The sequence below is a fragment of the Crocuta crocuta genome, unplaced genomic scaffold, assembly GCF_008692635.1.
Source record: "Crocuta crocuta isolate KB4526 unplaced genomic scaffold, BGI_CrCroc_1.0 scaffold143, whole genome shotgun sequence".
In the NCBI taxonomy this organism is placed as follows: domain Eukaryota; kingdom Metazoa; phylum Chordata; class Mammalia; order Carnivora; family Hyaenidae; genus Crocuta; species Crocuta crocuta.
In genome coordinates, this window is record NW_027529175.1 from 6,163,231 (window position 1) to 6,178,077 (window position 14,847).

Genomic DNA, 14,847 nt, shown 5'->3' on the forward strand with positions numbered 1-14,847 from the left:
CGTTACAGTGCCCCACATCCTCCCTGGACCAGTGGGTGTGTGAGCAGGGATCAGCAAGCTCACGGCCCCCCATCTGATTTTATAAATAAAGTTTTATTGGCACATAGCCATACCCTTTCACTTGTGCACTGCTACGGATGCTTTGGGGCAGCAGCGGCTGAGCGGAGTGGNGTGGCCCGTTACAGACAATTTGCTGGCCTGCTCTGGAGGGAGAGTGTGGCCTGTGGGGTGGAGCTGCCCGGCACGAGCACGGGGGAGAGCACCTGCTCTGCGTGGAGCTCCCAGTGGGGGTGCGGGGTGCAGTGGTGCCACAGGGTCCCTGGGGGGTCGGGGGGACGTCTGGGGGGGGGCAGGCCTGTGTGTCCAGGAGGCCCTTGGGAGGTTCCAGTTGAATGAACTCAGACAAGCCTCAGTTTCCCTCACTGCAGTGAGGCGCTGAGGGCTTTGTGGTCTTAGATGCCCGTTAGAAGACACTCATCAAAGTGTGATCCCTGCTGGCTGAGGGGACTGCCGCTGCCCCCCGCTGCCCTCCCGGGCACCAGAGGGGTGTCCCCAGGACACCCCAGGGCCAGCCCATGCCGTGCGGGGCAGCAGAGTGACTCCCGCTCCCGGGGCTGGGAGGCCCCTGCGCTGCTTTTGGGACTCCTCCCTCTGAGCTGCTCAGTTTCGGTGGAAATTCTCTCTCCCCTCTGGCTGCAGGAGCCTCCAAAGGAGGACCTGACCGTGTCTGAGAAATTCCAGCTCGTGCTGGACGTCGCCCAGAAAGCCCAGGTACTGCTCCCTCTAGGGCTCCGGCCTGGGGGCGTCTCTGCGCCAGCGTCACCCACAGGGGGCCCCAACACCCCAGGCCTGGCTTGTCTGTCGACCCGCCGTCAGCCTGCCCGTGACCCCGAGGCGGCAACCCTGGCGGGCGGGCGGCCCCTCCTGGTCTAGCCTGAGGCTGGTGCCCTGGGGCGTGGACGCCTACCCAGGGGGCCCGGCCACCGCCAGGAGGGGCGCGGTCTGTGCATTAGCCTGGGCTTTGCCCGCGACCCACCACCCTGTCCTTGGCCTTCGAGTGGCTGGGCAGGATGTCGGGGTTCTGTGTCACCCGGCCGTGGCCACACGGGGGTTGCACCTCTCAGGCCGGCCCGCGAACCCAGTCGTCCCGACCTGGCCGTGTGGACGGGGACCCCTTGTGATTGCGGCTTCTTCTACACACAGAATCTCTTTGGCAAGATGGCCGACATCCTGGAAAAGATCAAGAAGTAAGTGAGGGGCCCCCAGCCTGTGGCCTCGGGGGTGCGGCCCCGCCCCCCTGCTGAGCCCCCCTCTCCCCTTCCAGCCTGTTCATGTGGGTCCAGCCTGAGATCACACAGAAGCTGTACGTCGCGCTGTGGGCCGCCTTTCTCGCTTCCTGCTTCTTCCCCTACCGCCTGGTGGGGCTGGCCCTGGGTAAGGAGGTGCCTTGTCTCCTGAGCCGGGGGTGAGTGCGGCACAGGGGGCCCCGGGGCCGCTTCCCACCGGAGCATCCGCCACGTGCCACGTGCCTCCTGGAGGTCAGCTGCTAACGCGCTGGCCTTCCTCCCTCGGGGCCTCATCCGGTGGCTTCTCGTCAGAACGTTCACATTCGGGAGACACAGGCCCGAACCCTGGAGACGTGGCCCGAGTGCCCACGGGGGCCGTGATGGGTCAGGCCGAGGGAGGGGAGACGTGGGCGTGGGGGCGTCATGGGGGAGCCGTGGCCTCCGTCCTGTGCAGGGTGGTCAGACCTGCGGGAGGAAGGGATGGTCGGGGAGGGGGGTTCAGGGTTTGCGCTGGACTGGCGGGTAGGTGATGTCGCCGTTTCGTGGCAGAGGGAAGGGGGGTGGGTGCGGAGGGTTTNCTGGGGTGGGGTGTGTGCAGAATCCAGGCAACAGAGCTGGATGTGGCCTTTGTCCGTATTTCAAACCACGGGGTGGCAGGACCTGAGCCCCCCGTGGGTTCACTGGGACCCCTGCCCGGGATCTCTGCAGGGAGGAAGGTGCGGGCAGGTGTGGAGGCTGTGCTGAGGCCCAGGCCGTGGGCCTGACGCTGCCCCAGCCCGCTCCGCTCACCTGCCCCAGGAAGCTGCACCCCACTTCCCGGGCCAGACGCTGACTCCTGCCCCACGCGGAGCCTCAGAGCACGGGTGGGGCTGCCTCCGAGCTGGGGCCACGCGGGTCGGGGGTCTCACAGCATGGGGGCCGTCCCCACCTGCCCACGCACCCCCCCCGCCCCCACCTGTGCCGCCGCAGCCCTGGTCTCTGGTCGGCACTCTCCTTGCAGGCCTAGCCGGGGAGCCAGGGCGGGTAGACGGCCACTCTACCAGTGTGGCCTTGAGGGAAGTGACTGGCGCCAGCAACGTGAAATGTCCTCAGTGCCGTTTCTCAGGGGCCTCGGCCGGGACACCAGCTCTGACCTGGGGTGGGAGGGGCCCGCCGGGTCAGAGGGCGCCAGGCAGGGAGTGGGTCCCCTGCATTTTCTTTCATGTCACCCTTGGGGGTCGTAGCTTGTTCGTGAGGTGGATTGATTGGCAGGAGCCTGAGTGGACCCCCTTCGGCTGGGGTTGCCTGGCCCTCTTGCTGCCCCCCCCCCCCGGCCCTGTGCCGGCCACCCCTGGTTCTGTGAGGCCTTCCGTGTGCCCTGGCGCTCTGCCCTCCACGGGCCGGGGCTCAGGGCCACCGTGCTGAGGGGACAGATGTGGCCGCGGTTCTGGTCCCAGATGGAATGGCACTGTTTTTCCCCGTCTCCAGGACTCTACGCCGGAATCAAGTTTTTCCTCATTGATTTTATCTTCAAACGCTGCCCGAGACTGCGAGCCAAATACGACACCCCCTACATCATCTGGAAGAGCCTGCCCACGGACCCCCAGCTCAAAGAGCGCTCCAACGCTGCCGTGTCGCGCCGGGTAGGCTGGGCCGGGCCGCGGCCCATGCTGTGGGGCCCTCGAAGCAGACGCGGTGCTGTGGGGACTTCCCTGCCACCCAGCACTGCTGTTTCGGGGGGCGCACCAGCCCTGGGCGCTGGCTGGTGCTGGGCAGGCCAGGCCCCCACCCACCTCAGGGACCCCCAGGGACCCTCCCACAGACTTGAGCCGTGTGGCCCCCGAGCCAATGGCAGGCAGGGTTCAGGGTGTAGGTCACAGATGCCCAGAGCCTGGGGGCCGTGGGAGGAGGGGCCCCTGGGGGCTGCTGTCCAGCCCTTCCGTCCCTGGCCCTGAGGCTGGGGCCCACCTCGTGCCCGTACGCTGCTCCTGGGCCTGTTTTCGATCACGGTGGGAGGCTTTGTGGGTGTTGGGCGCTGCGTCCCAGGTCGGGGCGCGGAGGACCAGCTGGCCTCCGTCTTCTCCTCGGTCTCAGATGAGTGGGGGAGGACGGCTCTTGGGGAGGTCTAGGAAGGCTTCCTGAAGGAGGGAACTTTGGATTTCTGAGACTTGCGTGTGAGTGTCCCCTGAGGAGTGACCCGCTGATGGGCGGGAAGCAGTGGGTCAGGCGCAGGTCGGGCTCCAGGACAGAAACACCCGTTGGGAGTCCAGGCTCCTTGTCAGGGGTGAAGCTTGCATGTGCACGAGCAGCTTTTCGGTGAGCCAGCAGCTGGGCTCTCGGGGTGCAGGCCGGGTGAGGCGGGCAGCCTGGCTCCCCGAGGGTGTGGGAGAAGACGAGGGGCTTGTCCCAGCCCTGGGGCGCCCGGGGAGAGAAGACCTTCGTGGGGGTCAAGAGCAACCAGCGCTGGCCAGTCAGGAGAGACTGAGCGCAGCAAGGAGGAGGGCTTCCCGGAGGAGGGAGACCCCGCCCAGGTGTCTGTGCTGGTGGCTTGCAGCTCTGTTCAGCCTCTGTGTTTGTGACCTCATGTCATGGGGACCCCCTTTCCTCTCGGTGGCACATGCATCTGTTGTCTGCTGTCTGGCCAGCTGTCAGGGAACGACCGGGTGTGGCGTCCGTGGGGAAGTCCCCCTCCCGATGCCATGTGTCACTGTGTCGTGGCCGTTTGACTCTGATGTTGCTTCAGTGGCCCGTCCCTCAGCTGCGCCCCGTTTCTGACATGTGGGGGAGGGGCTGCATGCGCTGGGGTGCGGGCTCAGCCTTGGCCTGTGGAGTCAGGACACTGCTGGGGAGACGGGAGGTCTCCCTGCTGTTGTGGGGCTGCTCTGCCCTCTGGGATGAGGAGCGCCCCTGGAGGGGCTCTTAGGGGGACCGCACCCCCTGTCTGGGCACACGTGGCTGCACCTCCCATACGATTACAGCCGGGTAAGGGTGGGGGGCGGCGGGACCCAGTCCCTCCGCGGCCCAGCCTAACGGGCACGCGTGTGCCCGGCAGCTGCAGACCGCCTCCTCGCGGAGCTATGTGTCCAGCGCGCCCGCCGGCCTGAGCAAGGATGAAGACACTGGTCGCTTCCACGGTACCAAGAAAGGCAATTTCCACGAGATCTTTAACTTGACAGAGAACGAGCGACCACTGGCAGGTACGTGAGCCCAGAGTCTGTGACCCGCCCTGGTTTTGGGTGGGGGGTGGCTCCCGTGCTGGGAGCCCTTGTCAAGGACAGCCCCGGGGCTTAGAGGGCTGGCTGGGGCGAGCAGGCGGGAGGAACCGAGTGTGCCCCTGCCCACACGGGGGGGCCCCCTTTGCTGCAGCAGGTGGTTTGGCAGCAGAAATCCAGAGGGTCCCCCAGTGCAGAGCTCAGAGCTGTCCCGGTGTCATGCATGCTGCCCTGAGGTCCTCCCCGCTGCCCCTGGCTCATCCTGGCCATGACCTGGCCATGGCCTGTCGGAGAGCCGTGCGGGGAGAGCCGTGCGGTGGGAAGCAGCCGGGAGCTCTGGTCCCTGGTCAGCCTCCTGGGAAGGGCCTGCCCTGAACTGACCCGGCAGGTGCCCTGGGCTCTGAAGTGCCCGGCCGTCTGTGGGGTGTGATGACCAGCTGCAGAGCAAAGCTGTATAGAACCGACTTTGACCTGCTCCTGGCCCCTCCTCCCGCGGACCCGGGATGTGAAAACGTGGTCGCTGAGGGGGCAGGGGGCATCCTGCCTCCTTCTCAGGGTGTTGTGTACCTGCTGGTGGGGAGTGCGTGTCAGTCCGTCCTTGGAAAGATGGGGCAGACGGGCTCCCGTGGTGAATGGAGGGAGAGGTCACGGTCACTTTTGTCCCCGCTAGTGTGCGAGAATGGCTGGCGCTGCTGCCTGATTAACCGGGACCGGAAGATGCCCACGGACTACATCCGCAACGGGGTTCTGTACGTGACGGAGAAGTGAGTGACTCGGCGGGGCGGGCCTGAGGGGCCACGGCGCGCTCCTTCCTCCACTTCAGGGAAAGGCTTTGTCTTCTCTCCTGGAACGAGACTGGATGGGGAGCTTACCCCTGGGGGCCCCCTCTGCCGGTCGTAGGAGCGGGAAGAGTGGCTCCGGGGTGGAATCTGCTCTCAGCCCCGGGGGCCCCGGCCGCCCTGTCCCCACACTCACAGCCACGGCCACGACTCCTGTCACTGAGGGAACAGGCCTCAGGGACATTCCTGGTTCTGGTCGGATGTCACAAGGATGCTTGACATCCTTCTGTCCACCAGGCTCCGTGCAGGGCGGTGGGTTTAGTTTATAAAAACTACGGAACTCTTTGTAACAGTGCAGTTTTTTACGAAAGGCCAGTACACGGCGGTGGGAGGGAGGGGCTCTCTGGGGATCGCCACTCGCCCCCTGGGGACCGTGGTGGCGGCGGGCTGGTGGTGTATCCCTGTTCAGGTGCTGGGTTATGCCTCTGTTTCTTTCTCCCCCCCATAGTTACTTGTGCTTCGAAAGCTCCAAATCCGGTTCTTCCAAGAGAAACAAAGTTATCAAGCTGGTGGACATCACGGACATCCAGAAGGTGTGTGTGGGGGGGGGGGCGCTTCCCTTCTCCGTTGCCCCTTCTGGTCTCAGGAAGAGGAAGGCCGTAGGGCCGTGAAGCCGGGGGGCTCCAGCCGGGTGTGTTGACAGGGACGGGCCGGTGCCTGCTGGACTTAATCCTGCCCACAGCAGGGCTCCCTTCTGGAAGGCCTCCATGCAGAGCCCCCTCGGCTCCTGTCAGCCTCCATGTGCACAGGCCTCTCCTACCGCCTCGTAGGTCAGCGCCAGGCGCCCTCCCCAAAGGGGTCAGGGACGCACAGCAAGGTGGGCCCAGGAGGTCAGGCTGCCGGGCCCCTGTAGCCACTGCTCATCGGCCCCTCGGTCCTGAGATGCTCCCCCGTCTCAGGCCTTTCCTCAGCCCGTTTCCCTCGAGCGTGATCACATGGAGTGTGTGGTGCCCGGAGCAGGGCCCGGCGCGCACAGGCGGGGGGCTGGCTGGGCCACCTGCTCCCGGTCTCCAGGGTCTCAGCGTGTGGGACACAGGCCAGCCCGGGTTGGGGGGTGGACCCCGGCTCACTGGCATGTCAGGGGCACCCCCATGGCTGCTGGGCCCCTGGGCCCTCCCAGCCTCCCCGCGGGGCATTCCCGTTGCGCGGTGCCCCTTAGGGACACCCTGCCTCGCTTGGGCCCTTCTGGGAGAGGGTGAGACGGGGCGTCCGCAGGTCTGGTTTCTCAGTCACGAAGTCCGTCTGTCTGCTTGTGGCCAGGAAGGTCAGGGCTCCGTGGGGCTTGCAGTCCGTGGGCCCTGGGGTGTGGGGACAGGCTTGGCCCTGGTTCTGGCCCTGGCGGGGGCCCGTGGTGACAGTGTCCTGTCGTCCCCTCAGTACAAGGTCCTCTCTGTCCTCCCGGGTTCAGGCATGGGGATCGCCGTGTCGACGCCATCGACCCAGAAAGTGAGTGCCAGGCGGGAAGCCGGGGAGCCCGGGGTGGGCCCAGAGCCGCGCTGGGGGGCCCCTGCTCTCCCTCCTTCCCTCCCTGGGGCCGCAGGAGCCCCACTGCTGTCTCTGGTGTGGGTCCCCAGGGAGGGAGGGTGGAGCTGGGGGACCCCCCCCAGGGCTGGGGGCCTGGCCTCTGCGCGGGAGGGGGGGACTGCCCTCATACACCTGACCCTCTGGGGCTCCGCCGGGACCTGGGCTGGGGCCGCCCTGTCCTGCTGCGCCCGGCTGCGCGGGTCACCCACGGCCTTCCCTCCCTGCCAGCCGCTGGTGTTCGGTGCCATGGTGCACAGAGACGAGGCCTTCGAGACCATCTTCAGCCAGTACGTGAAAATCACAGCGGCGGCGGCGTCTGGCACCGACAGCTAGTGTTGCTTCTCTGGGGACGTTGCTGGAAGGTGGTGTTGTTGTTCTCTTTTTTCTTTGTTTTTTTTTTTTTGTTTTTGTTTTTGTTTTTTAAACGATTTGATAGTGGAAAATCTTTGGACATCCTGATCTTTTGCAATAATTCCCCTCGATCTATGGTTTCTATTGTGTTTCCCCTGCGTTTGATGGACCCCCTCACGCAGGGGTGGGGCCGCAGCCAGTGCCAGCCCACCTGATGGGTGAGGCGTGTCCCGTGGACGCGGAGGCAGGGGTCCGCAGNAGCGGCCGCCTCCATGCCCCCGCCTGGGCAGAGCCCCCGCCGCGCCCCAGCCCTCCGGAGGCTGAAGCTCTTCCACACCAGAAGCCATAGCTGAGGAGCACTCGCGGCCCCTCCTCCCGGGGGTGAGGGACGTCGGTGCCCAGCAGCCCCGAGGCCCCTGCACCGCGGCCGGAAACGGGCCGGTCGGTCTCGCGCCTTCCCCTAGCGAGACCCCTGCTGCGCGTCCTCCCAGCGAGGCTGGGCCGGGAGCGCCATCCGGCCTCCGCCCTGTGCTGCCCTTCAGTGGGGGCGGCGATGCTGGGCTGCCCCACCCCCGCCGTCCTGAGGAGCCCCCGGGAGTCCCGGACGGGGTAACCGTGAGGACAGGGAGTGACGTGCTGGTAGAAGCACATCGCTGTCGCGTTGCCCTGCGGGGAGCCCCGTGGAGCACGCCGCAAGGCCCGTGGGTCCGGGCTGTGCTCTCAGACGAAAATCGGCCACGACGTGGCCTGTGCTGCCCTCCGGGTGAGGGAGGGGGCTCTGGGGTCCTGGTGGGGTAGGGACGGAAGCAGCCGGGCTTGTGCCGCCCGGGGGTGTCATACAGGGACGCTCCGGAGGGCACCAGCTCGGGGGAGCACCAGCTCGGGGAGCACCAGCTTGGGGAGCACTCCGGAGGTTTGGGGCCGGGCGGTCTGCACCCCTGGTGTCCGACGGTGTCCCCGAAGGAGGACGCGCAGCTGTGCGGGCGGCTCGCACCCAGGGTGGGGGTGGGGTGAGCCAGCACCCGTCCGCCCCACCCCTGCCGGAGGCCAGCAGTCCTGTGGCGGAGGCCGGGGTGGGGCGGGGGTGCTGTGTGGGGACAGGCCTGTGACTTCTGAAGGACAGGCTGAGACCGTGGCGGTCAGCGGTCAGCACACTTCCGACTCGACTACTCCGGCCCCTCGGCTTGTTCCAAGTCCTTTCGGGTGTCACTAGGATTGTTTTTTGAAGAAACAGAAGATTATATTTTTTACAGAGAGCAAGCTGTTTTTCTTATTTTTGTATCATTTTTCAGATGTAATTTTTACCTTTGCTCCAATCCTAATTTGCTGGTTTGGGTGAGACCCGGTGGCATCGCTCACGCCCCCCTTCCCAGGGGACTGGAGCGCCACACTCCAGGGCCTGGGCAGCGCCCCCGGGGAGCCCCGCCGACCAGCCTGATGAAGCACACCCCCCGCCCGGTCGGTGAGATCTGAGGGCACCGTGGCCCCCACCGGCTCTGGCCCCGCCGGTCGCCCTTCCGTAACACCGGAGGCAGAACCCGCTCTAAACCCTGGCTTTGGCTGCCACAAAGCTGGACCGGCTCCCGTGGCCCCGGGGAGGGTCTCGGGCACACCTGGGGGATGCCCCCCCCCCCAGCGGACCCTCCCTCCGTGCCCAAGGTGCGTGGGGACGGGCTGCAGGGTGATCCCCCTGGGGCTGCTCACACCCCTCCCCAGGGCCGCCAAGGGGTCGGGGTGTGGCCTGTCCGCGGGGTGGCCTCACCCTCTTCAGCCGAGGGGGTGGTTTGGTTTGAGTCCCTTTTGAGGAGAAAGGGAGATGAAAACTGACCACGAGCCGAGCACGGCCACGGGGGGAACGCGGACCCCTGTGGGCTCCGAGCCTCCTGGCCGAGAGCACCATCGTTTCTATCGAATTGTGTAAATCTGGGCAGATGTTTCATTTCTATGACTAATCACTGAACTAGAACGAATGTTACATTTTTCTACGTCTGAAGCTTCAGTCTATTTTGGATCCTGTAAATAGTCGTTACTGCTGTCGTTTTTGTTCAACAAAAGGATTGTACTGTATGAAGAACCGATGAAAAACCCCTGTAACATTTTTTTAAGAAAACTTTGTTTGTTTAAAGAAGTCTTGTATAAATTATAATTTTTATTTAAATAAACCTGAAATGCTTTGTGCTCAGGGGAGCGGTGGGGGTGGGGTGCGGACGGCTTTCCTGGCGGAGCCTGTGTGCGTCACAGGCGGCTNCTCGGTGGCCCAGGAGTCCCGCGGCCACCGGGCACTGGAGGGTACCGGGGGTGAGGTGGGTGCCCGGGGCCTGTGGGACAGGGCCACGAGAGGGGCTGGGAGGAGCAGGGGACAGGGGCCCAGGCTCCACAAGACTGCGGGCCGGTGGGGCCAGCACCTGCAGGTGGGGGTGTCCGGGGCCTGGCAGCAGGTGGCAGTGGGCGGTGGGGCCATCGCTTGCGGGGCTACGCAGGAGCCCGCAGGAGGGACAGAAGTGGCGCCTCGGGTTTGGGGTGCAGGTCCCGGCCCCGCCTGGGCGTGACCTCCCTGGGAGCGGTGGGCATCTCTGGCACCCTCCCCTGGGGTCTGAGGCTGAGCCGTGGGGGGACTTGAGGACTCTGGGCAGAGGGGTCCCCGGTGGCACCTATGGCTTGGCTGGTCCAGACACGGACACTGGAGACAGAGATGCAGGAACCCTGCCGACTTCTGAGCCGCCCGCCGTCCCGCACCGAGCTGAGCTGCGCCCGGCCTCTGGCACCCCGAGCCCACGGGAGCCCCCGGGAGGCACAGCCCCACCCGGGTTCCACCAAGTGACAGGGACCCGGTCTGAAGAGCCAGCTCTGCCCCCAGAGGCGTGGCCTTGTGTACGGCATCCATCCACCTGTTCGTCCAGCCATCTCTCCGGTCGCCTTTACGTCTGTCTGTCTGTCTGCTGCAGCCACCGTCCTAGGGGCTGGGACGTAGCCACGAAGGGCCAGAGGCCCCTGGGAACTGCCCTGCTGTCCCCTGACCCGACTCTGCGGGCAGCAAGAGAGGGCTTTCCTAGCCGCAGAGCCCCCACTCGCCACTGCAGCACAGCCTGACGGGACGGTCCTTGTGAGCGCCCGGCCCTGCTCTCTGGAGGCAGAAGGGTGAGGAGGGGTCCGAGCCTAGGGTGTGGGCGGCACAGGCCCTACCCCCTCGCTCGTGGGGCTCCCGGGTCTACATCTGTTTGACTATTTAAGGTGCCAATAAAGTAGCACAGGTCTGCCTAATTGGGATTCTGGAGACTGTTTGCTAACTGTATTCAGTACGTTGGTTTCCTTCGGGGGCCTGGACACTGCATTTTAGCAGCGCTCGGGAGACGTCGTCCGTTGGCCTCACCCGAGGGTCCGTGAAACCAAAAAAGGCGCCTTGGTGCCCCTGTACTACTTGGGCCTTAATTCTTGGGGAGACGGAGCCCCTGCAATGCTCCTTCTGGCTGCAAATTGGAAGAGGACCCTCCTCTCCCCCACCCCCCCAGGGTGAGAAGGGTCTGCAGACGGAGACGGGAACACGGTGATTTGTAAGGCTCTGTGCGCTTCCCTTCACGGGCACCTGCTGTTTTCCGTACCAGCATTTAGTGAGCGAGTTTTAGGACCGTGTGAGTACACAGGGGAGGGGGGGTGTTGCTATGAGGTTAGGAGCCAGGGGTGATGATTGTCCACCCACGGGAACTGACGTGCAGGGCTGACCCCCTACGTGTCCGCCGTGACGCAGGCTGGAGTGAGAGTACTGGGGGTGCGATGGCCCTGACGGCTGCACGGGTCTCAGGCAGCCACTGCCCGCGAGGTGAGGAAGGCTCCGGAAGACCCTGTCCTGTGCGGGTGTGTGTGGGGAAGCCCGCCCCTCCCCCTGCAGGGGCCTGGGGCCCCGCTCCCTTATGGCACCGAGGTCCCTAGCGGTGTGAGCTGTGCAGATGGGAGCTCACGAAACGTGTGAGGTCGTAGAGGCGGCCCCTCGAGTCCCCCCGCGGGTGATGATGGGAGTGCGGAAACCGCAGTTACAGAGAAGTTGTCACTCGTACGTTTTCTGCAGGCTGCGTGATGCAGTCACAAGATCACATTTTTGTGTAAAATAAAAAAAGTGTTTTTAGAAGGTAACAGCCCCAAAACACAGTTTTTAGGAATATACCTAAACAGAATTAAAAGAGTCTTAAGAGAAAACTCTAGAACTATTGAAAAACCTGAGTGAGGACCTTTATTTTTCCCCCAAATGTTTATTTTTGAGAGAAATAGTGCAAGCCGGGGAGGGGCAGAGAGGGGGAGACCCAGAATCGGAAGCAGCTCCAAGCTCCGAGCTGTCAGCACAGAGCCCGACGCGGGGCTCGAATTCACGAACCGTGAGATGAGGACCTGAGCCGACATCGGACACTCAACCGGCTGAGCCCCCCAGGTGCCCCCGAGTGAGGACCCTGCTAAGTGGGAACGAGTGTAGCGTTCATGTGGCGGGAAGTTCAGTGTCGTGCTAAAACGTCTCAACGTGTCGAATGGAGCAGCCTCCGAGGAGGGCACACGGCGGGTCTCCACTCACACAGTGAGCAAAGCGAGCAACATAACAATGTGCCTGAGCATCTAAGGATTCAGGAGAGAGAACCCCTCTTCTGGCCGTGGGGCTCAGTAGCCGTGTCCTGCCAGATAAGCCGACGGAAGGTGGACGGACAGGAGCAAGCCGCGCCACGTTTGTGATGTGTGATGTGAAGCCCCACAGAGGCCGTCGGACCCCAGGGGTTATGTGCCACTTCAGTAAAAGGACAATGAACTTTGTCAAGAAGTGACAAGATAAAGGCCAAGACATCAGGGTTTGGGGGAGGGGCACCTGGGGGGGCTCAGTCATCGAGCATCTGACTCCAGCTCAGGTCAGTCTCAAGATTCGTGAGTTCAAGCCCCATACAGGGCTGTCTGCCGTCGGCACAGAGCCTCCTTAGGGTCCTGTCTCCCTCACTCCAAAAAAAAAAAAAAAAGGAAAAGGGGTTCAGCCTTCTTAGGTAACATCTCTTTACTGGGGAATATTTTTTAATGTTTATTTTTTTGAGACAGCTAGAGCAAGTGGGGAGGGGCAGAGAGAGGGACACCCAGAATCCAAAGTGGGCTGCAGCCTCTGAGCTGTTAGTGCAGAGCCCGACGTGGGACTCGAACCCGTGAACTGTGAGATCATGACCTCAGATGAAGTCGGACTGAGCCTCCCAGGCGCCCCTACTGGGGAATCCCATGTGGGCAAGAATAGAAGATTCAGGCTTGTGCACCACCACCTTGGTGCCTCCCCAGCGGTAGATGGGGGTCTGCTCCCGGAAGGGGTGAGGGGAGGGCTACCTTCTCAAAGGGAAGTCTACGTCCTGCTTTTAGGTGAGGATGTGGGGCGGGGGCGGGGGGGGCAGGAAGCTCCTTACGCATTTGCTACCTGATGGCCTTCAGCTCAAAACAAGCCTGTGCCAACACAGCGTATTCTGACCCCCACACAGGTAAAGGGAACGGCACACAGAACACCGGGATCCGTGGAGGGGCAGGGGAGGGCGTGGGCACGCAGGGACTTCCTGGCTGGCAGGGACACCGTCATTCATTTGACTCTGGCTGTTTAAATCGTGCACAGGTGTTTTCACAAAACATGCTCTGCACTGAAAATAATGGGAACTTACAAAAGACAGAAAAAAAAAAAGAACTCCGCCCATAGTAACTTTATTTTTGTCTTCTCAAACATGTCAGGGCAAATACACCATTTTCTAATCTTGAAACCTGCAAGATTAAATGAAAACGAAGCCACCGCCTCCATCCGCCCTCCCCCGTGACACGAGATTGTACAGGAAGAGTCGCGCCTGCCCGTCGAGCGGGTCCCTCCTCGGGAGCTGGCGCGCGCGGGAGGGTCAGAGCTGAACTACTGCGCGGGCGTTTGTGCCACGGAGCCACAAAGGAGGTTAGAGCCTCGACTAACCCTTCTCGGTGACCCTAAGTCCTCACTAGCCAGCTGTCACCCCTGAGGTACACGCTGGGGCTTCAAGTGGGGACGTCATGGAGCTCAGGACCCCTGCCCACGAGGGAATGTCTGGAAGGTACTTCCGTCCCGTGCGGAGACTGACAAGGAGTGCTCGGGGGGCATTCACACAATCACAGGCGCCCTAGGAACCGCCCAAGGCCTGCGGTGTGGGCGTGTGGTGGGCCATCCGGGGACCGTGGGGCCGGCTTTCTCGGTGAATGTGAATGTGGACTCTGGCCCCGGGCTGGTTTCCTAAACTCAGGCCACTCCAGTCCTGTTTTGGGAAACCCTGTCAAAGTAACACAATCCACAGCGTGGCCATCGGTGGCCAGGAGCCCCCGGGAGGCGCTCACACCCCCGCTCAGACCTGCCAGTCCTGCGTCTGCTTTCTTCCGACCAGCAGCAGCACCAAGGATCAGGAACAGCCAGCGACTATTTACTTTTCTTACCCAGACTTTTCACCCACCCGCTAATTATTAAACCACTGGATTTGCACAATCACTTGATAAAGTGATCTTATTAAAATAGCCAGTTAAAGCTGCCCTTTTTGTGTGACCTGCAGTTGAATGATAAAATAGGACATTTCATGTGTACTTCAAAATATAAACACTGCAGGTTCTAAAAATATATGATGTCTGTTAATGCTAAAATGACTACCTGCGCCTACGTGAGGTCAAGGGCACTCGTAAAGTGCCTGACGGCTTGTAAACCGCCTCTTGTAACAGGCTTCCTCTCTCGTTGCAAACTGGAGCTCAAGCCGCGTCTTTTATTTCAAATAAAGCTGTTTTAGGTGCATCTCCCATACAGCCAAGCACGGATACAAAGGAAACGGGGCCACAAGCGCGTTCGGGGGCCGCCCCGGGGCAGGTGGCCACGCCCACAGGGAACCCCTGGGCTCCAGTGGAAAACTATCGACAATACTAACCCTGAAGACACTATTCACGCTATTCTGGTTGAAAAGGACGACAGTTTCAGTAAATACGTAGAACTGAGTGCGAAGAAAAGCTCCAGTCTAGACTGCATGTATAGACTCGGGGCCTGCAGCCAAGGAGCCCCCGGACTCGGGACCCCCACCCCCACCCCAACAGGGGTGAACGTGGCACGCACAGGTGGATTTTTCTCTACTGCGAGCCAGCTTCTCGNCCCTGATTGTTCCTGCGACCAGCCGACTGTCCGAGAAACACGACTGCGATGAAGGCAAGGACCCGGCTTTTCTCCCAGCCTGTGTCCCCATGCCAATGCTCCGCTCCCGAGGTGTCCCCGGAGCAGGGCTCCATCGCGTTGTAGTTGTGCGGGACAGAGAAGGTCTGGAAGTGTCCTGAGCAGAAGTTCAGTTCCAAAACCTGATCATAACAACTACAGAGTGAGTCGTGCCCGGTGGGTCTGTGAGCCGGGAAACCCCGCCCGGCCAGGTGGTGTGACCTCATGTTCACCGTCCCTAAAATGATTGCGGGAGAGCCACTGACGGGCCCTTGGAAAATCCGCACTGTTGGCGTCGTTAAAATCTAAGCAGCCAGCGCCCCCAAACTGCCAGGTGCCACGGGCTGAGGATGAGTTATGTGAAACGCAGCCCAAAGATTTACATAGAACCGAAAATGCCAGATGTGGTCACACAACTGACGTAGATGCTTTTTCTAAAATCAAGATTTAACTATCAAAAA

The 14,847-nt window shown here is 62.6% G+C and overlaps 1 protein-coding gene across 4 annotated transcripts in view; it reads left to right on the forward strand.

Annotated features, from left to right (window-relative positions):
* GRAMD4 (GRAM domain containing 4) overlaps positions 1–9,373 on the forward strand; it is a 69,947-nt gene extending 60,574 nt beyond the window's left edge. For 3 of the 4 annotated variants that reach the window (XM_077758037.1, XM_077758038.1, XM_077758039.1), the window contains 9 exons: positions 700–771; positions 1,204–1,247; positions 1,325–1,434; positions 2,754–2,908; positions 4,318–4,462; positions 5,148–5,241; positions 5,765–5,849; positions 6,694–6,762; positions 7,069–7,447. In XM_077758037.1, coding sequence (XP_077614163.1) covers positions 700–771; positions 1,204–1,247; positions 1,325–1,434; positions 2,754–2,908; positions 4,318–4,462; positions 5,148–5,241; positions 5,765–5,849; positions 6,694–6,762; positions 7,069–7,173 — 879 coding nt within the window. In that variant the 3' untranslated portion in view covers positions 7,174–7,447. Of the gene's footprint in view, positions 1–699; positions 772–1,203; positions 1,248–1,324; positions 1,435–2,753; positions 2,909–4,317; positions 4,463–5,147; positions 5,242–5,764; positions 5,850–6,693; positions 6,763–7,068; positions 7,448–8,483 lie in introns of those variants that run through there. The other variant, XM_077758036.1, reaches the window with a different exon arrangement.
* The last annotated feature ends 5,474 nt before the right edge of the window (positions 9,374–14,847 follow it).